Source organism: Balearica regulorum, chromosome 4 (genome assembly GCF_011004875.1).
Source record: "Balearica regulorum gibbericeps isolate bBalReg1 chromosome 4, bBalReg1.pri, whole genome shotgun sequence".
Lineage (NCBI taxonomy): Eukaryota > Metazoa > Chordata > Aves > Gruiformes > Gruidae > Balearica > Balearica regulorum.
The window spans coordinates 17,378,924-17,400,227 of record NC_046187.1 but is presented as its reverse complement, the minus strand read 5'-3'; the positions used below and the strand labels follow the sequence as shown (position 1 = coordinate 17,400,227).

The following is a 21,304-nucleotide window of genomic DNA, read 5'->3' as shown; positions in this document are numbered from 1 at the left end:
TGGTCTGGAGTGCTGTAACTGTTTTGAGTTCGAATATGGTATTTGATTTTAATTTGACCTGTTTGTACTGAGGTAATTTTTTGAAGGGATACCAAACTAATAAAATAAATGTAGGATTTTTTTTTTTAGCATAAAACTTAACTTTGCTAATAATTTTGCTTAAAACTTGGATTGTTCCCTTCATAAGATAGAGATTGAATTTAATTTTTTGGTACATCCTTTAAAAAAAAAAAATTCTAGAAGCTTTTTTGTAAAATAGATTAAAACCCGAAGTGTATAAAATTTGAAATTCATAGTTCCGCTCCCCCTGCCCCCATGTTAAAAAACATTGTATAGAGCTAATTCTTCCTTGCATTCCTCTGCTTGCACTGGGGCTTCAGCTGCATACTACAAACTGAACTAATTGTGTTAGTGAACTAATTTGACATAAAAATGCTTGCAAGCAGAGTGAGAATACTTGTTTATTAGCTAGGGTAAATACAGCATCATTGATTACAGCATAATTATCTTTTAAAACTTTTTTTTTTCTCCTTTCCCCCTTTGTTGGGAAGGAGAATCCCATAGGTAAATGTCACCACCATAAGGATTCTTTGGATGTATTTTACCTAACTGGACAAGTGTTTTGCTTTTTTACATTTGTTATTTTGGCTGAGAGAATAATTTTAATGTGTATATATAGACATAGCTCAGCGCATTTTTAAAGAAAAGTTCTAATGAACTGTGTTATGTCTCAGATTAATGGGATAGGAGATATTTTCTACTCTTTCCTGTGTAAATTGGCTAAATTTTATGCATTCTGTAGTTAGCAATTGCAAAGTTGAAAAACCTCTGGTTTTATATAAACCAGTACTTGAATGTAAACTTTTCTGCTAATTTGAAATCTTATCCAGTCTTATTTCCTGGAGATGCAGCTTTCTTCTTTGTTGTGACAGAGCACAAGGTATAAGCTGCTGATAAAAAGCTGTTTGGGGAGGAAAAGAATTATACTGTGCTGAGACACTATATTAAAAATGTGTAATGCTGGGCTAACAGTTTCAAATACAACATTAGGTGGCAGTAGTAGACTCTTAACACCTTGTAGGTGTCTCTTAAATTTACTTTTAAGCAGTTTTCCAAATGAGAGACAGACTTGAAGAAATTTTATTTTAATACAGAACATTCATGTTACATCACTACAAAGGGATGCAATGGGAATGATTTTTCCTGAATAATCCAGTTTTGATCATAGTTAATAACACTGTTGAACAGAATCATATGAAAGCATCAAGGTTAAAGTGGGTGCAATGCTGTGCAGTGCCACTATTGATATGCCTGGATTAAAATGGACCTTTCTTACATGCCAGGTAAATGAAGGTGTAGACTTTGTTAGGAATGGGGCAACAGGTGAGAAAGCAGCTAATTAAGGTGTACTCTCTTTTTTTCTTTATTTCTTTCTTACCATCCTTTTTCCCTTAGAAAGTGGTGGAGATGAATACCATTAGGTTTTTTTTTTTGGTAGTGTAACTGTTGAGTAGTGTTGGATAGAGGGGAAACTGGTGACTTCAGCCTGAGATATCAGGAGGAAAAATATGTGGTTTTCTGTTCAAGAAATGCCTGTTTGCTCTTTGAATTTTTTGGGGTTTTTTTGTTTGTTTATTTTTCTGAACATGGAAGAAAGCAAGTCCAAAGTTGGAGCAAGGTTAAAGAGAATGGTTATGGAAGAAGCTGAAACAGAAGCTTTCCTTCTGTGAAAGAGTCACTGGTCACTTGCATATTCATGGTCTCATGTTAGTTTTAAACTTTGAGCTACTGCTAAGGTAGCAAATGGCTTTAAATCATCTGTGTCTTGCTGGAAGGTTATGACCTTGCCTTTCATAAGTGGGTCTTCCCACAGTTCTTTGTGCTTTGTTTAGTTTTCCTGGTTGCATTATGGTTGATATTCTGGCAATATATTGAAGAAAAAAAAGGTTGACATTGAGGCTTTTCCTATCCCTTTCTTGCCTCCCTACAACCTCTCTGGGCCTGAGCCCTGTTTGTCACAATTTCACTGACTTGACATTCATGCTAATGTCACTAATCGATATACTTATCGAGACTATCAACAGGCTTTCCTACCAAATTTCCTTTTAGGACTCAATTTTAATATGTTTTCACCTACATGTGTTGTGTTGGTGATAGAAAAGACTGCATGGAGAAGTGGGGGGTGAGGGGCGGCAAATAGATTGCTGCAAATTAGTATGTTTGAGTTATTCTTTTTCCTTACCTTTTTCCTCTTCTGGTCTGTAGAGGCCTTTCCAAACCAGAACCATCTTTTTATCCCACCCAGGATGTGTACCATGGTGTTGACTTTTACTGTTCATTGTGTGTCCTCAGGGGATTTGAATGGCTTGGGATCATTCATGATCCTATGAGATCCTTGCCCTAAAGAGATTTTTAGTTGTTATATTTCCCAAATCGTTGGCACATATTTTTGACAATCAATACAATCATTCTGAGTTTCTGAATACGTGAAAAGGGATGGAGTCCAGGATATGGGTTATTACTTTGGTGGAAGATAAGAGTATATGTAGGCAAAGAATATAATATTTATTGTTACTCAGCATAATGACTAAAATGAATCCATCTTTTTTGTGTTTGTGTTCTCCAGAAGCTGCATTCAGGTCTTATCATTGAGGGTTGAAAAGCACGGGGTTTTTTGTTTGGTGGTTTGTTTTCTTCGTTTTTTTTAACCTTGAGTCAAGGGCCATGATGCAAAATTGAGGCAAGAACAGGACCATTTTGGCTAACATAGCTATTTTGTGAATAGAGGTAAAATACAGGGTATATATCAAACCTTTAATCGTTGAAAAGGCAACTGGTTTAGCTTCAGCACATTTTTCTTGATGTTTATCTTGTGATAAATCCTTATGAAGAGAAGACTTTGGGCAGTTATCAGCTTTATACACACAGCTTTGCAGGTTCTTATTAAGCATAAACTTTTAAAATTTCCACAGAGATAGAACTGGCCTATTTGACTACATTGCATTTTTTTTTCTTCATTGGATAGGCATTTTCCCTTGGATAGGCATTGTCCATACTTGTTGTTTTGGACATACTAAAGAAACAATTCTGAGATTACAAAATCAACATCTTGAGGAAAAGGGAGGTCACAGTTTGCTCGGTTAATAGTTCTTTCATCCTGGCTTTAGGGAACAAAACAAATACTTTTGTCTTGATGTGTAGGTTATCTAGGAACCAGAAGAATGAGGAAGCTCTGTAGAAGTACAGCCTCTTTTAGAGGTTTGAGGTAAAACTGCAGAGATCCAGCCCTATAGTTCTCCCAAGTACAGCCGATTTGACTTTTCCAGGAGAAATCCTGATTATGGTCTTGGACTTGACATATTTTTTTCTATTATAGTTCATTCATACATTTTCTTACAAGCTTTTGAAATATTTTATGTCTGCCACTGGGAGAAATGACTTTAAATTAGATCATGGTCTTTCAGGAAAGCAGAGCTTGACTGTGTTTCTTCTGAGCTATTTTCTGCATACTGTAGTTTGGTAGTTGCTCACCCAAAGAGTGTGCCATCTCTTTTATATCTTGGAGTGCTTCTCCCAGTTTATGTTAGATGAAAGTCTCATTGCAAAGAGAGGTTTTGTGTTTAAATTGGCTTTTTGTTTCTATTTGGAAGTGATGTAGTGCTATTTTATACTTAAAATTAGTGCTATTATGTTGACTTCTCATCATTTTAGTTCTCTAAGGGAAAAAATTCATGGTCTGTGAGTGTGTATTTAAAAATTGCTGTAAAGTATTGTCCCTCTTCTCAATCAGCTAAATGGAGAAACATTTTACCAAAAAGCTAGAGCTATTGGTTTAGTTTATATATTTTTTGAAGGTAAATATAACTGGCAAAATGTAAAATTTGTGAGGATGTATTTGAATACTTTGAATATTGCACTTTAAAACCATTCCTGTAAGCTTATACTTACGTGCCGAAGAAAGAAAACGTTATGCCACCCTGTGGGTTGCTATAAAGATTGTTTATGCAGCTCAGCATAGGACTTAAAATACGTTGAATTGGAGAATTTTGAAAAATGTACTGTGCGACATAGGAGACCAAATCATGCTAAAGTGCAAGGAAAGACTATACATCAGTTCAAAGGCTACATTATTCAAAAAAATACAACCATAAAAAAGGTAATAAGATTACATTCTCACACTTCATGGCTAGTAAGGTGCATTAAGCTGCTCAGATATTCATAACTTACTGTGACATTTGGGAAGATTACATTTTGCTGTGCACAGCCATTACTGCAGCTCAGATAATAACTAGCCAATGCATGGACCTGGATTATGATCCCTGTCATTGGAAACAAATTTGTGTTTTGAAGGTTGATCAGTTTCAAATCACCATTAGAAAGGGTTAATATGAAATACTGGGGGGTGTGTGTGTGTGTGTGTACTTATGTGTATCTAATGGGTATGCATACATATAGTACATCAAGTGCCATGTGCCTTTGGTATATTGCTTTCTCTGTCAATTTTTTTTGTCCTCACTTCCCTTAAAGGAAATGTTAAAATGGTAATTATTTCTACCGTAGCATATTATTTCTAGAATGTACTTGCTGAAATGCTTATGTTTGCAGATTAGATTGGAAACCTAATTTGACAGCTTCCTGGATGGGTGGTTACTGATAATAGTGTATCTAGCCAAAAATGAAAGATTGGTGTAGTAGACTATAGGGTGAAGGTAAGGTCACCTCTAGTTGCCGTATATGGTTTTGGTGTGGTAATTGATGGTTGGCTGATAGTTAAAACCAAATGCATAAAGACGTGAATTTCTTGTTATGAATTAGCAGGTGTTTTGTGGCTAGAATTTAACCTTCAGCTGTTCTGTCTGTACTTGGAATACAGTGTTTTCTTTGTTTCTTACCTTGAGGTGAGACAGAGTGGCTTCTTGAGGAATACCTCAGAAGATGATAAATTTAATGTAAAAGAAAGTGTAACATTGGTAATATATTTAACATTTTCAAATGTTTTGTTCAAAGTTTGGTGTTTTTTTTTTTAAAGGAGGGTGTTCTTTATTTTTGCATTTGTTTTGTGATAATTCTGTGTTAATCCATTCTGCTCAGCGTTCTCACTTGAATTCTACCTTACAGAGCTTTCTTGAGGTAGGCCTCTGCTCCATCTTCTGGAATAGGAAAACTGAGGCTTGGAGAATGATAATGACTTGATAGATTTGTTTGAGTTGACAGCGTGAGTTGATATAGAGAAGCTGGGAATATAATTCAAGTCTCCCCATTCAGTTCCTGCGGTTTTGCTAGATATTAAGGAAGCATCTGATAGTAAATTGCGTAATTATTTTTCATGACCAAGAGGGGAGAAAATGGAAAAGTATAAATTACTCTTTAGAAATTGTTGCTATGAGACATTGTCTATTCTGTCATAAAAGCAGTAACTTTCTCTGCTTCTTGTGGTGTTTGGCATTACTGATTTATGCCCAGAAGACCAAAGATTGCTTCTTCAAAGTGACAAGATTTAGACACTTGAGGAAAATGTATGGTAATTCCTGTAGTTAATGAAGAGCGTATATTCTGTTCCATTGAGTAAGTTTATCTTCAGAATCCTGACTAGCTGAGAGAAGCTGTCGGAGCTAATATGGAAGCAAGTTAGTATATGTATTTTGGGGCAGTTTTGACATGGCATGACTTTAGCAAGTGACAGTACTGAAGCTGTTAATGGTCAAAGCGTGTGAAAGGAACACCATGTAGAACAGAAATAATATCTTTTATTAGACAAACCTGTAAAAGTGAGAGTGAGCTGAAATACTTTTGATCATGAGTCCATTTTGATCATTTGAGTCAATGCTATATGAGTTCCTATTTGTATGCTGGTATATAACAAGTGTTTTGGCAAGCATTAAGTTTAATAAAGTTCTAAAGTCCAAGAGAAGTTTAAAAAGTGGAGAGAGAGGAATTTGGGGTAGAGGAGTTATTTTGGTACAATCCATCTTTACTTCAACTGGAATTCTTATTTGATTGAGTTCACAAATGAGAATGAAGTAGGTTATTTCCTTCTCCCCTCCACCTCCTTGGCATGTGCATATGTGGGTACTTAGTGTATGTTCAAACAAAGCGTGCATCTAGGAGACTTGAAATATTACAGGATTTAAATGCCTTAGCCAAAGCATGGTCAAAGGCTTCAAACAGTGCTCCTGTTTGACATTCATGCAAATGCAGCAAGCCTTTGCTTCCTTTTAGTACCTGTGGCTACTAATGAAACTGGCAGTTAATACTTAACCAGCTTTATTCAGTATCTCAGGATTGACTCTTAAGTGTTTGTAAGTGGCAATACTTCTGGTGTGCATCAGCTCCTTTAGGCTAGAATTGCCTTCTTATTTGAGGAGTGTTAAGTACAAGAAGGAAAGCTGTAGGGCCACTTGGGCCATTGAAGGTATCTTAGCTGACTTGGTGGAAGAATAAGACTTGAGGTATTGATATTGGCCTCATGATGGTTTTTTAGCCTGTCTTTGATAGCTTTCATCTTACAAAATGAATAACTTTAAACGTGGAATGGTACTTTGATACAATTATCTTAAGTTTTTTGTTTGGTTTATCTTTTGTCTGAAAGCTTGTTGGGGGCCAGTTTGACTTGGAAATGAACTTTATCATCCAAGAAGGAGAGGGCATCACTTGCATGGTAGACTTGCTGGACAAGTGTGACATCACCTGCCAAGCTGAGATGTGGAGCATGTTTACAGCAATTTTGAAGAAAAGTATACGTAATCTCCAAGCATGCACAGAAGTAGGCCTCGTTGAGCAAGTGCTCAAGAGAATTGATAAAGCTGACAACATGATTGCAGGTACAGTTTCACCCAGTGTATGACTCAAACTGTATTCCTTTTCTGTCAAATCTCATGGAAACGTTTGTTAATTAAATGATAGAAATTTGACATTGCATTTTGTTAAGCAATTATATTGCTGTTATTTTCCTTTTCAGATCTCTTAGTGGATATGCTGGGTGTGTTGGCTAGCTATAACTTGACAGTTCGAGAGCTCAAGTTATTCTTCAGCAAGCTTCAAGGAGAAAAAGGGAGATGGGTAAAAGAAAACACAAAACTGAAAGCATTTTTGTAATATTGTTTATATTTTTCCTAATGTTCACAAGTTAAAAGGCTCTTTGATAACCTTTTAATGTACCAAGAAATGCAGGATGCTTTCCGGTTTTATATCAATGAATCTTTTTACTTGCAAGCAATTAAAATACAGAGAGTAGGATAGTGATGAAATTAAATTTCCTCCTGAATCTGTGGACTGGATTGGTCTTTTTGAACACCTGGGAGTAATATGGTGACTCTTAAACAAGTGTTTTTATGCACGTGTTATTGTTTTTGTAATTCCAGTTATGTGAAATTGAAAGAAAAAGGATTAAAATTTTTTTTTAAGACAAAAGAGACAGATCAATAAAAATTGTCTACTTATGCCCTTCAGTGTGTTCCTGTTTTCACATTGCTCTTCTTTACCTGAAGATGAAAAAAATTATCTAGTTTGGGAAGTGAGAATTTCTGGCAGAAATTGAAATGAAGGAAATAAGTTCCAGTTGAAAAATCTTATCATGTTTTCTCCTGTTCCTATGTGAACTAGAAAGGGAGAAGAGGGTCTCCTTCTACTGTTGGAACCTCCTTCCCTAAAGTAAAAATGTGTATGTTGTGGAGGCCACTATGTAAAGTTTTCTTTAACACAAAATTACTGTTTTGGTGGAATTGGGAACTATTTTGACAATCGCTTTTCCTACTTTGAATTTTAATTCAGCTCCTGTTATCTCTAAATACTCTTCCTAGTGTAGTGAAAAGGTAGCACAGTGTCTCTGTCTACTTCAAATAATTTTTAAAAAATGTATTCAATATAAAAGGCACTAAGCACAAATAATATAGAAAATTTTAAAAGACTTTGAAATAAATGGCTTTGGAGATCTTAACTTGCACAAATAAAAATACTCTAAACTTAATAAAAGGTTTAAACTTAATAATTGAACATATAGAGTATATTTAACCATAGATGAATTAAAGTTGTCTCTGACATTAAGTTTTTCATTTCCTGTCTCTCTGCTATTTGCATTTAATTTCCTTTCTTTATTAAAGACTAAATATAGAGGAAAGGAAGAGAAAAATGCCACAGTTGCATTGCTAAGGAGTTGCACAACTCCATAAATCTTAAAATCAGCAGTGCTGTAAAGATACAAAGTATTTGGCTACAACACAGATTACCTAGTTGAATTCTATAGTGCTGAATACATCTAAGCATTTCTCAGTGTTTCCTCCTCAATTTTAATTCAGATTCATGAAGCACTGTTTATCTGACTATAGTTTTGGTACATTTGAAATCCTTGTAATGGATCATGGAATGCTTAGTTTTCAGAGGGTGGCTGCTTACAAGAGGGGAAAAGGGGCACTTTCAGGAAAAGATCAGAAGTGTAAAATTGTAGTTTAAAAGTAGGTCTACTGGGAAGTTATGAAGTGGTAAAAGAAGATGCACAAAATCGTATTTGCTGTACAGCTGTTGTTGTGAGCTCATATACTTGATTTGGAGTTTATAGTTGCTGAGTATTACAACAAAATCAATGCAGAATTAGGGTAGTGGTGGGGAATTGTTAAGTATTCACACTTAGTACTCAGTTTAGGTGCTCCAAACTGCCCTTGAGAGTTGAATCTTTCTCGATGTACTTATATGAAGGGATATATGTAACCAAAGAAACTTTAGTATATGACTATAGTCCTGTCTGCTGATCCACCCTCTCCCTTTTGCTAGGTATTCTCCACCTCTCTTGTGCGGGCACAGGTTTCGTGCAGCCACAATCCAGAACTGCTGTAACTGAAAAGTGGTTTGCGTTTGTTTTTCCTAAATTAGTTTTCAGCTGGATCAGTTAATTTTCTTCAGCTCACTGCAAATCTATGCAAACGGTAGCACTGGGAATGAACCCACATTTGGTGTCAGTTTAGTTTATGCTGGGTGAAAGTGGCTCTGGCCTTTTAAGCTCTTAACTTAGTTATCCAATTGATTGTGTTTCAGTGCACCTACTGCATATTGTGTGAAGGTATCCATGACTCTTTGTTAATGTTGTTTATTGAAAGTGCAAAGTGTATCTTAGCAGAGTATTACTCAACCATGTGCAAAGCTTTAAAATGTGTTGAAATAGATTTTTTGTGTGTATAGTCTTTTCTTTCCTATAGGTGTGTGTTACTTATTTACAAGTGTAATAATTCTCTTTGTCAGCCACCACACGCTGGGAAGTTACTGTCTGTGTTAAAACACATGCCTCAGAAGTACGGACCTGATGCCTTCTTCAACTTTCCAGGAAAAAGTGCTGCAGTATGTAGATATTTTAAGTCTCTTGTTTGTTCATTTGTTATTCCATTATGTCCATTGTTTATTTTCATTTGTGCTGTTCTTTTGTTTCATCTGTCATTGTCATAGACATAGAGTTTTAATCAAATCTTTTTTCTCTACCTGATACCTACATTATGCTTAAATAAATCAAGCTTGTAATAAGTGTGCATTATCACTATAGAAGGGCAAATACTATTACATAAAGAACGGATAAAAATGAGGCTTTTTTTTTTTTCCCCAGATTGCTTTAGTTAAGTCTTTTTGCAGGGAGAATCTGCCTGCTTTTCACTCTTAAGTTTCTGTGGGAATGGTGCTTGTGTTTAGTATCCAGTATGTGTGAGAGTGGTTTTGTGGTGGGTTGACCCTGGCTGGAGGGCAGGTGCCCACCAAAGCTGCTCTATCGCTTCCCTCCTCTGCTGCACAGGGGAGAGAAAATATAATTAAAGGCTTGTGGGTTGAGATAGGGACAGGGAGATCACTTAGCAATCACTGTCATGGGCAAAACAGACCCAACTTGAGGGAATTAGTTTAATTTATTAGCAATTAAATCAGAGAAGGGTAATGAGAAATAAAACCAATTTTTAAAACACCTCCTCCCACCCCTCCCTTCTTCCTGGGCTCAACTTTACTCCTGATTTCTCTTCCTCCTCACCCCAGCGGCACAGGGGGATGGGGAGTGGGGGTTGTGGTCAGTTCCTCACACATTGTCTTTGCTGCTCCTTCCTCCTCACACTCTTCCCCTGCTCCAGTGTGGGGTCCCTCCCATGGGAGACAGTCTTCAATGAGCATCTCCAATATGAGTCCTTCCCATGGGCTGCACTTCTTCACAACCTGCTCCAGCGTGGGTTCCTTCCACGGGGTGCAGACCTTCAGGAACAGACTGCTCCAGTGTGGGTCCCCCATGGGGTCACAAGTCCTGCCAGCAAAACTGCTCTGACATGGGCTCCTCTCTCTGTGGGGCCACAGGTCCTGCCAGGAGCCTGCTCCAGTATGGGCTTCCTACAAGGTCACAGCCTCCTTTTGGGCATCCACCTGCTCTGGTGTGGGGTCCTCCATGGGCTGCAGGTGGATATCTGTTCCCTATCCTCCTCCATGGGCTGCAGGTGGATATCAACCATATCCCTATCCTCCTGCATAGGCTGCAGGGAGACAGCCTGTGTCACCATGGTCTTCACCATGGGCTGCAGGGGAATCTGCATCAGTGCCTGGAACACCTCCTCCCCCTCCTTCTGCACTGACCTTGGTGTCTGCAGAGTTGTTCCTCTCACATATTCTCACTCTTCTCTTTCATCTGTTGTTGTGCAGCAGGGTTTTTTTTCCCTTCTTTAAATATATTATCACAGAGGCGCTACCACCATCTCTGACTGGCTCAGCTTTGGCCCGCGGCGGGTCCACCTTGGAGCCGGCTGGCATTGGCTCTGTCAGACACAGAGGAAGCTTCTAGCAGCTTCTCACAGAAGCCACCCCTGTAGTCCCCCTGCTACCAAAACCTTGCCACGCAAACCCAATACAGCTTTATATCTAGACACATTTGCTAGTGAGACAACAGAAAGTCAACTAGAATTGGCCATACTTACACCATTTGTTACTTCTTTTAATGATCAGATGATGTGAATAATATACATGGCATATAAGAATTCTCTGAGAAAACGTGAATCCTAGACATGTATAGGTTGAATAATACTGAAAGAGGATTAAATTTAACAATGATTAGTCTTTTTGTAATTGTTCAGGTGACTGATTAATTTTTAAGTTCTGTGGTGCTCACTTGAAAAAGAATTTGAAAATAAATAGGAAAATGTTGTGCAGCATCTTCTGTAGGAGTTTAAGTATATCAATACTTTTGCTCCTAAAATCGTAGGATGACATAGTATGTTCAAAATTTCATGCTTAATTCAGAATAATATTTGAAGAAGATTTCTCAGATGACTCTTTCCAGTTTTCTTCACATAAACTCATTACCTTTCTGCCTTGGTGGCTTGAGATTAAATTTCACCAAGTTGATGACATAATTTCGGGGGGTTTTTTTGAGTTAAAACTTGGGACTGAAAAATGCAGACTACTAGAAAAATGCTTCTGCAGTTACATGTTTATCACATGCAACAGAACTTGGCGAGAGACAGACATGGGTTTGTTCCTTTTTGCTATTCATGTACTGTTTCTGTACTTCTTATAATTGTGTTGAATGCTTGAACCATATGTGATATTGCGATGCCTCAGTAACCTTAATGTGAATATTCTTATGTATTTTTAAATTACAAAGTCTTAGAAATTAAGTATTTAATATGGTTACTCCATGATCCATTATAAGTTAAACCAAATGATAGTGCTACCAGTTCCCAAAAGCTGGGCTTAAATAGAATAATGGAATCATTTTGGTTGGAAGAGACCTTTAAGACGATCAAGTGCAACTGTTAACCTAGCACTGCAAAGTCCACCACTAAACCATGTCCCTAAGTTGCCACATCTACATGTCTCTTGTAAATCCCTCCAGGGATGGTGACTGAACCACTTCCCTGGGCAGCCTGTTCCAATGATTGATAACCCTTTCAGTGAAGAAATTTTCCCTAACAACCAATCTAAACCTCCCTTGGTGCAACTTGAGGCCATTTTGTCTTGTCCTGTCATTTGTTACTTGGTAGAAGAGACCAACACCACCTGGCTAAAACCTCTTTTCAGGTAGTTGTAGAGGCTAAACCAGCCCAGTTCCCTCAGCCGCTCCTCATAAGACTTGTGCTCTAGACCCTTCACCAGCTTCGTTGCCCTTCTTTGGACACACTCCAGGACCTCAATGTCCGTCTTGTAGTAAGGCCCCCAAAACTGAACACAGTACTCGAGGGGTGGCCTCACCAGTGCTGAGTACAGGGGGACAATCACTTCCCTAGTCCTGCTGGCCACACTGTTTCTGAGACAAGCCAGAATGCTGGTGGCCTTCTGGGCCACCTGGGCACACTGCTGGCTCATATTCAGCCAGCTATTGATGAATACCTCCAGGTCTTTTTCTGCCAGGCAGCTTTCCATCCACTCTTCCCCAAGCCTGTAGTGTTGCCTGGGGTTGTTGTGACCCAAGTGCAGCACCCAGCACTGAGCCTGGTTGAACCTACAGTTCAAATACATGCAGACTGATTAGTTAGCTGGTATAGAGAAGGATTTATAGTGTTTTGTTTGGACAGGGATAGCTGAATGGAGCACAGGAGCATAATAAGTCGTCTGGCGACACTCAAATGCTTTGATGTTTTTTGTTCGTTAGTATCGATCATCTGGACAGCATCTTGGATCAGAGGTTATGGCAGTCTTAGCTGAAGTGTGTATTGCAAATCTGTGCAGCAAACCAGCAGAAAGTTAATAGTAATATTAAAAAAGCCCCAACCAAACAAAAAAAACCCCACACCATAAACCCCAACTGTTTGAAATGAAGGGCCCCACCAGACTTAAGAGCTTTTGAGCTACCATAAAGTGTTTGATATGAAGATTTTGGCTGGTGGAGATTGTATTATCTTTCCTTTAAGGAAGTTTATAAGTCTTTCATATCCTAACTGGAAGGATACATAGACATGAGTTGCAAGAGAGAAAAGAATTCTAAGTGTATATGAAAAGAAGCTGGCCACAAAAAGAGAATCATAATCAGTTTTTTTTTCCTGGATACCAACACTATGTGGAAATAAGTTTATAAATCTGATTATTCTGTCAGGTTACCGCAAAACCAAATCAACTTAAATTTGCATTTTGAGGAGTTTTTATGCTGTAAGGCTTCCACTAAAGAATTTAATTTTTGAAGTGAAAGGTTACTATTAATAATCTTCTTTGAAATGTAAAGACCAGTTTTTAAAAATTTAGATTAATTAAATATTTTAACAATCGAGTACAAAAAGCACAGAAGTTAGGCCAGATTTTTTTAGTATAGAGAAACTGTATACATTTGTAGTGTATGCATTTCTCATGTGCATCTATATATCAGTATACATTTGTAATGTATATCTTAAGCTGCATACTCTTACTATTGTGGTGTTGATCATTCTACATGAATAACCTTTTTGCTTTCTTTAGGCTATTGCCTTACCTCCTATAGCCAAGTGGCCGTACCAGAATGGGTTTACTTTCCACACTTGGCTAAGAATGGATCCTGTAAATAATATCAGTGTGGATAAGGATAAGCCTTACTTATATTGGTGAGTATTATGTAAACCCATATTTCTGATGTTCAGTTTCTATTAATTGTTCAATGATTTCTGCTTCCATCTGTGTATGTGCTGATTTTGTTCTAATTTGTTAGTTTTCGAACAAACAAAGGACTTGGTTATTCTGCCCACTTTGTTGGAGGCTGCTTGATTGTAACGTCCATAAAATCAAAGGGAAAAGGTTTCCAGCATTGTGTAAAATTTGATTTCAAGCCACAAAAGGTGAGTAAAAATAATAAAATCTTTCAAACAGGTTTCATGAATTTAAAAATGTAGCCTAGAGGGAGTGTTGTAGCTATTGATTAGGCTCATCTTTCTGTATAAGAACAGTTACACTGCAATGAGCAAAACAAATTTGTGTTCTGAATTCTTCTTTCTTTTTAATTGTACGTATGAAATGTATAAGAAAGAGCTAGAAAATGCAGTTTACCAGAAGTTTTATGAATTTGTGAGGCTTATGTGAGTTGTCTGAGAACTTGCAGTACATATACACAGCTTGAAAGTTAAAAGGCTTGTGATTTTTTTCTTTCTCTGTTTATACACAGTTAAACACAGTTTTCTCCCACCTCCAAACATTCTCTTTTCCTTTTCCTAAAGGGTTTTACTAAGGCTCCCCTTTATGTCATTATTTACTCGATGTGGACAAATGCAATGTTATTTTAAGAAAACATGATTTCTAACCCACTTTTCATTTTCCTAATTGAGCTAGGACCATTAATAGGAGTTTGGTGTTCTTTCATGTGGGAGAACAACAGATTCATTCATGAAAGAATGCTATACTTTATGTTCATTCAGGTTGTCCAGAAAATAGTCTCTTTGCATTTGGTGTTTTATTCTACGTATCTTTTTAAACGTAAGAATTAAAATATGAGTTTTATTATTGATGTTGAAGGCTTGCTTGCCTATTCAATAGTATTATGCTATGTTGAAAATGTTTTGGTTTTCAATTAGGTGTTCTACTAATGTTTCTGAAGCAACTGGTGTTAACATTTTGTGGGAGAACAGGCCTCCTCAGGAATTTCTTATCAGTAATCTCTTGCTGTAAATATGGATTCTGTTTGTGATAATTTGACATGCACAGCCTTTGAAAGTCTTTAGTCTGGAGCCATTCTTGCTCTTTGGAATGACATTTGCAGTAGTCCATCATGCTAAGAGTAACCAAACTTAAAACTTATTTACACAGTGGTTTCAGTGTAAATTTGGTTCAGTATTGCCATAAAGATTTTTTGAGATCTGTGCCGTAAATACCTTTAAAGCTTCTGTGTCTACTTTTTGTGGAAAAAAATGGCATGTTATCCTTTGACATAGCTATGCAAGAAAACTCACCAATGACTTAATCTTTTTGACTTAAAATACATCTTTCAATCTTAATTTAATTCACATAAATAGTTGAATTTATTCTACTATACCCACTTTAATGCTTAAGCTACTTTAAGTGTCTATAGAATTGTATCACTTGTTTTCTTATTGTTTAGTGGTATATGGTTACTATAGTACACATCTATAACCGCTGGAAGAATAGTGAACTTCGATGTTATGTGAATGGGGAGCTGGCATCTTATGGAGAAATAACATGGTTTGTCAACACCAGTGATGTAAGTAATTCCTGTATACTAATATCTATAATTGATCATCTTATGGATTAAATAGATATCCTTTGCCATTTTATTAATAAACCTCTGCCATTTTAATGATTTTTTTTAAAATGTTGAAATAAAATTAATAAGTTTGCTAGAGGAGTAGATTCTGCTTTTATACATCTCAGAACTTAAAATTTGTTTTCTGCTGGACTCTCAAATGCCTGTTTATGTAAAAATAATATTCCCAGATAATATGTACATCCTTTGCATAATTTGCTTGTGTAGTGTAGATTAAACTCTGTTACTGGGTTCTGTTTAATTTTCAGACATTTGACAAATGTTTCCTGGGTTCTTCAGAAACAGCAGATGCCAATCGAGTGTTTTGTGGGCAAATGACGTCCGTTTACCTTTTTAGTGAGGCGCTCAATGCTGCTCAGATCTTTGCCATTTACCAGCTTGGTCTGGGATATAAGGTATCTTAGAATTGACTGTAAAGTTTCCAAAGTGTAATTCTGATAAGACTCTTTATGGTGGGTTTTAAGAATGTTATGACACCTGTATGTTACTCTAAAAATGTTTTTACTATGTGATCTTTTTATTAAACTCTTCCATGTGGCTTCTATAAGCCTATGTATTGTCTCAGAAAATACAAACAAGCATTAATTAAATTATTTAATTTCTTATATAAAATAAATTTGTGTTCCTGTTTACTTCTCAAAATTTCCATGGTGGTGGTTGGGAGAGGGAGAACACTGCTGTTGTCTCCGGCTAGGTTCACTTTTTCATTGAGACTGAAAACTTCAGATCAAGTATGAAGTATTTGTTTTAGAAATGTAGCTTTATATTGTGCTAGTCAGGTTTTTTTTAATGTGTGAAGTTAGTGCTGAGGATTAGTTTTGTTGCAGTGATTTATTATTTGTTTTGTCATAGCCTGAGGGGCACTAATTGAAGACTTATTCCCTAGCAGCTGTACAAACATACGCTAAAATGATGGTTCCTATTCTATCTGCTCCTCAATTATTAGTTCCTTCTGAGTGAACATTGCTGACTGTCATTCTGTTTGCTAGCTAATGTGTTTCTTGTACATTACCCACCATTTTGGCAATGTCATTCTTCAGGGGTCAAAAAAAATAATAATTCTGCAGTTCTAACTCTTTAAAATTGACTTTGGGTTGATATTTTTGAGACTCCTTCCTTCCGAGATATTGCTAGATTGAAGAAGCAATGTTTTAGTCATTTTTTGGCAATAGTTGTGTTCTGAACCATATTCTCAGTGTCTGTAATCTAATTTTTTTTTCTTTTTTCCTTCCCCAACCCTGCTCCCCAATCCAGGGAACATTCAAATTCAAGGCAGAAAGTGATCTCTTCCTTGATGAACATCACAAATTGTTGCTATATGATGGCAAACTATCCAGTGCTATTGCTTTTATGTACAATCCAAGGGCTACAGATGCACAGCTGTGTCTAGAGTCATCCCCTAAGGATAACCCTTCTATTTTTGTTCATTCACCACATGCCCTCATGCTGCAGGTATTGGAACGTTTTCATAGATTTGGACGATACAAATGATTTCTGTTTGAAAACCTAAAAATCAAGTTTTATAGGGATTTGGACAAGATAGGGAACTGCTGATAAGTTGGATTTTTTGGGTTGTCCCCGCTGCTACCTCCTCTGTTTCTTGAATTAATGCGGATGCACAAGAATTCAAGAAAAAAGTTTATTTTATTGAAGTTGCAACCTAAAAAATGTCAGTATTACAAAGACTGTGTTAGCTTGTCAAAAAAATCCTTCTTCCTCATTTCTGACATAAGTTCACTCCCCTACAGGTACTCCCTATCTCCCGTCCTTTGCCTTGTTGATATGATACCCTTTTCTTCCCTAGGCTTTGAATGCCTTAATCTTTTAATTTGTCAGCAGCTTTTCATGCATTCTGTTCTAGAGTTTCTCTATAACTAAAGACTTGTTTTAGAGTTTGCAAGCCACCTCCTGTATATTCATCTGAGGACCTACACTGTAGACTGTATCTAAAGCAGTGGGTTAGCCAGACTGAGCATTTAGTGTGGCTGTGGCAGCCAGTTTGTATTTATTGCTGTTTATTTTTATTTGGTTATAATACAATTTTTATATTGAAGAAATTTCAAACTATTTCTAACAACTTTTTAACAGTTTCTGAAGGAGATTTCAATATTTCTTAATTCTTCCTTGTCAGGATGTGAAAGCAGTCTTAACGCATTCTATCCAAAGTGCCCTGCATTCCATTGGAGGGGTGCAGGTACTTTTCCCTCTCTTTGCACAGTTAGACTATAGGCAATATTCATCGGACCGCGTGGACACAACTGTTTGGTGAGTGTGTGTACTTACTGTGTTCTGGTCTTTGTTTCTTTTTAAGTAAAGGAAATTACCTCTTGCTTTATTAAGTGGCATAGTGCAACAATGAATTATATCTAACAACAAAAAGGTGGCCTTGTTACAGGCAGAACTTCCAAGTGAAGTGTTTATTTGTGCCAAATTTTCTATGAAAGTTCACACAGAATCAAAATGTACACATTTCTAGTTCACAATTTTTTTATGTAACAGAATTACAGACAATTCTCTTGAGCTTATTCCTGTCATGGAGAAAATCCACTGGGTAAAGCTTCAAGAGAAACTCCAGGAAGGTTGAATTTTTCAGCTACATGAAGTCATTCCTTGGAGGCTTTTTTGGTTTTTTTTTTTTTTTTTTTTTACTTTCAGACTTTTTGTAAGATGCTGTTATTCAGTGTTACTGCCAGGCTTTTCCTATGGTTTCAGCTTGGTTTCAACTCAGTCCAACTTCTGAACATCCAGGCACAGAAACTGATGGAGCTTCTAAGTTGAAGAGTATAATTAATAGCAAATGGATTGCTTTTTAGAATCCTGGTGTAGTTTGCTTTGTTTTGTTGCAATTGTAGTTTCATGACTGTTTAAAGATGATCTACATCCATATTGTTGCTAAGAAGGGGTGGTCACAATGTTCCTTCAGCCCATTTGTACATTCCTGGGCCTCCCTTGAGCTGACTCAGATTGGGCGTCTATGTAATGAGTCAGGGATTAGATTCAGGTGCAACTGTCCCAGCAATAGAAGGATTTTCAGCTGGCTAAGGTCTTGATTCATAGGCACTAGTGCTGTGACACAAGGGGAAGGGCATGAACTTTCCTTCTGGCAGCAGCGCAGAGTTGAATTAGCTTGAACCATTAGTAAAGCTGTGTCTAGAAAAATATTCCAATATCTGCTCATCCTAAAGCAGTAAGAGGTACAATGGCATTTGTTACTGATCTTGCAGAAGTTTGCGAGTGAAATGTGAAGCAGAGAGAAGTACACTCTTAACTGTTGCCATTGTGCAAGAACGCGTTTTCAGAAGATTTTTGTTATTGCACGGTTATCTCAGAATCCTGAATTTCAAGTTAGAAATGCATTAATTAAAAGCAAGAAGTTAGAGCTTTCAAAATTCCTTCAAAATTTACTCTTGCTTTTGTTTTAAAAATTCTGATCTGAGCATTTATATAACACATTAAATGTATCTCTGGGCTGTGTGATGGAAGTGTTAATTTGGAAATAATTTCTGTCTCATTGTAATCCTTTAAAACATTTTTCTTTACTAAAACATTTTATTTTACAGTTCTACTTTATTGGCTTTCATCATGGAGTTATTGAAGAACTCTATTGCTATGCAAGAACAGATGCTTTCCTGTAAGGGCTTCCTTGTGATAGGATATAGCCTAGAAAGGGTAAAGCAAATCTTTCTTGATGTCTCACATTCATTTTTTGAGAAATACTTTTCCTAGACTGTTGCAGGGCTCTTACTTAAGCAGATCTTCTTTTCCAGTCTTCCAAAGCCCATGTTACCCGAGCTGTACTAGAACTTTGCCTTGCCTTTTCAAAATACCTGAGCAACTTACACAATGGGGTGCCCTTGCTGAAGCAGCTGTGTGATCATATTCTCCTTAATCCTGCAATATGGATTCATATTCCAGCACAGGTAAGATTTGCTTATTCTCATGAATAAGGTATCTTATGATGTATTGATTTGGGAGTGTTGAGACTCAGCCTGGACTCCAAGAATTACAGGTTCTGGCTCCCCAGCAGAAATCATACAGGAGCTGTTTTCAGACTCTGCTTTTCTGCATGTAACTGTCAAGTTTTGCAGACTCCCAAAGTTTTCAGGGAGTTTGGAAACCTGCAGTGTTCTGCAGAGCAGAGTTGGGTGTGACTTCTGGAGTCCCTGACCCAGTGAGTGTTGTAGATTGAGAAGGAATTTTGGATGGGTTAGTTGGCAAAAACTCAGCAATTTTTAAGAGAAATTATCCTGGGTGCCGGATTTGAAGTGTTCATTTAAATTGACATATTCCCTGCATATTATTTTTTGTTTTGGTGAATCTATGTTCTCTGAGAGTGAGCAGCTTGGGTGGGCTTTGCAGTTGGTTCTGCTTGAAAACTTCTTACCAAATTTTTTGATTCCCCCCTCCATAAGGGTTTCTTTTGCATTTAAAAAACCGAGACAGCACTAACAATGCTGCTGTTGAAGTCATCGTAAAACATTTATGTTTGCTAGAGCTAAATTAATTTATTAAGTATTATTTAAGTCATTATTTCTCAGAAGAAAAAGGGAAAGAAGATATCTAAATAGTTAAGCCCATAATGAATACTTAAGCCTACAATAAATGTGCACCTTTCTATAGTACTTCATGTGTGACCCTGTTCTGAACAGAGAGATGGACTAGATGATTTCCAGAGGTGCCTTCCAATCTCAGCTATCTGTGATTGTGTGAATACCATGCTTTCATGCTCCTATGAGCAGCTTAAAAACCCCACAGCATTCTATAGTTTTAGAAATAAAATGAAATTTTTCATCAGTTTGCAAGGGTTTTTAAGAGCTTTGTGACTGAGCTATGCAGAGAAAGTCTATTTCTTTAAGACATTTTAATAAATGAAATTTAAGAATGTAGTTGCCTGATCTGTTGCAATTTTGCTGTAATGACTTTTCCTCTCCTATTTGGGTGTTGTAGGTTCAGCTGATCCTGTACACTTACCTTTCTACTGAGTTCATTGGCACTGTTAACATATATGGTGCAATCCGGCGGGTTGGGACAGTTCTTTTGGTCATGCATACCCTCAAGTATTATTACTGGGTAGTGAATCCTCAGGATCGCAGTGGTATAACTCCCAAGGGCGTAGGTATGTATTAACTTACACTGTCACAAGCTGATGATTGTTTTAAAAAAATGTTGTATACAATGTATAGAATAGAACTGTAAATGTTTCTGAAAGAATTTTATTTTAATGTAGTGGGTTCACTATAACAGTACAAGCAGTGTGCTTTTGTCCATAGGATATTCTTGAAAGCTTTTTTCCCAGAAACTAATGGAAACTTTCTTTAGAAGTCATATCCTCTTGTCACCTGCATGAATTAATACTAGATAGAATTGGTCTGAGAAATGGTAGGATTTTGAAAGTGTAGAGCTGTGCCTGGGAATCTGATCTCTTTATGGAGCTTGTTCAAGTACTGGACAGGCTTTAAGTGCTTGTAAGATCTATTGATAATAGCAGTATAGCTGAAAACAGGCATACTGAGTCTGACAGGCATAGGGATCTGAACTTGTTGGAAAATGGCTTAATAAGCATGCTTAATCCAGATAGCGAACTCATGGCAAAAGAAGTAATAAGAAAATTAGAACAGGTGTTTAGTGCTTGTCATTGATACGGAACATAGAACAAGAATACTGATCCTAAGAAAAAAGCAACAGGAATAGCTGCTTGACTCAGAAGTCCTGTAAAAGGAACTGGGAGAAGTGAAGTGTGCATCAGCATAACATAAACACAAATGGAACTGGCACAGATAAGGGAATTAATGCTTTTTGGAAGTATGGCTTTACAAGTCTTCTAACTGTTGTTCTGTCTTTTACGGGGTTGGGCGCAAAGGGAGAATAACATGCTTCTACTCTCTCCTGTAATGAAGAAAGGCGAAAGACTCTGGAATTTCAGAGAGAAGCAGGTGATGAAAGAGCTAGATGTACTGGGAGTGAGTGCTCCTTAAATGTGTCCAGCTTCCTGCCACCAACTTCTCAAAATGACCAACCCTTCCTGTCAGAGGGTTGCAAAGATTGTTTTGCAGTATTTTGCATCCTGTAAGGAGAAAAGCATGTTTGCTTTCTCCTTTCTTTTTAGTGAAGACATGGAGATGC

The 21,304-nt window shown here is 37.1% G+C and overlaps 1 protein-coding gene across 2 annotated transcripts in view; it reads left to right on the top strand.

Moving 5' to 3' along the window:
- Positions 1-21,304, top strand: part of LRBA (LPS responsive beige-like anchor protein) — a 419,285-nt gene that overhangs the window by 39,189 nt on the left and 358,792 nt on the right. For both annotated transcript variants that reach the window (XM_075751281.1, XM_075751280.1), the window contains exons 3-14: positions 6,590-6,821; positions 6,959-7,059; positions 9,232-9,327; positions 13,393-13,514; positions 13,619-13,745; positions 14,999-15,118; positions 15,430-15,576; positions 16,436-16,633; positions 17,313-17,446; positions 18,742-18,850; positions 18,949-19,101; positions 20,129-20,297. In XM_075751281.1, coding sequence (XP_075607396.1) covers positions 6,590-6,821; positions 6,959-7,059; positions 9,232-9,327; positions 13,393-13,514; positions 13,619-13,745; positions 14,999-15,118; positions 15,430-15,576; positions 16,436-16,633; positions 17,313-17,446; positions 18,742-18,850; positions 18,949-19,101; positions 20,129-20,297 — 1,708 coding nt within the window. The remainder of the gene's footprint in view (positions 1-6,589; positions 6,822-6,958; positions 7,060-9,231; positions 9,328-13,392; positions 13,515-13,618; positions 13,746-14,998; positions 15,119-15,429; positions 15,577-16,435; positions 16,634-17,312; positions 17,447-18,741; positions 18,851-18,948; positions 19,102-20,128; positions 20,298-21,304) is intronic.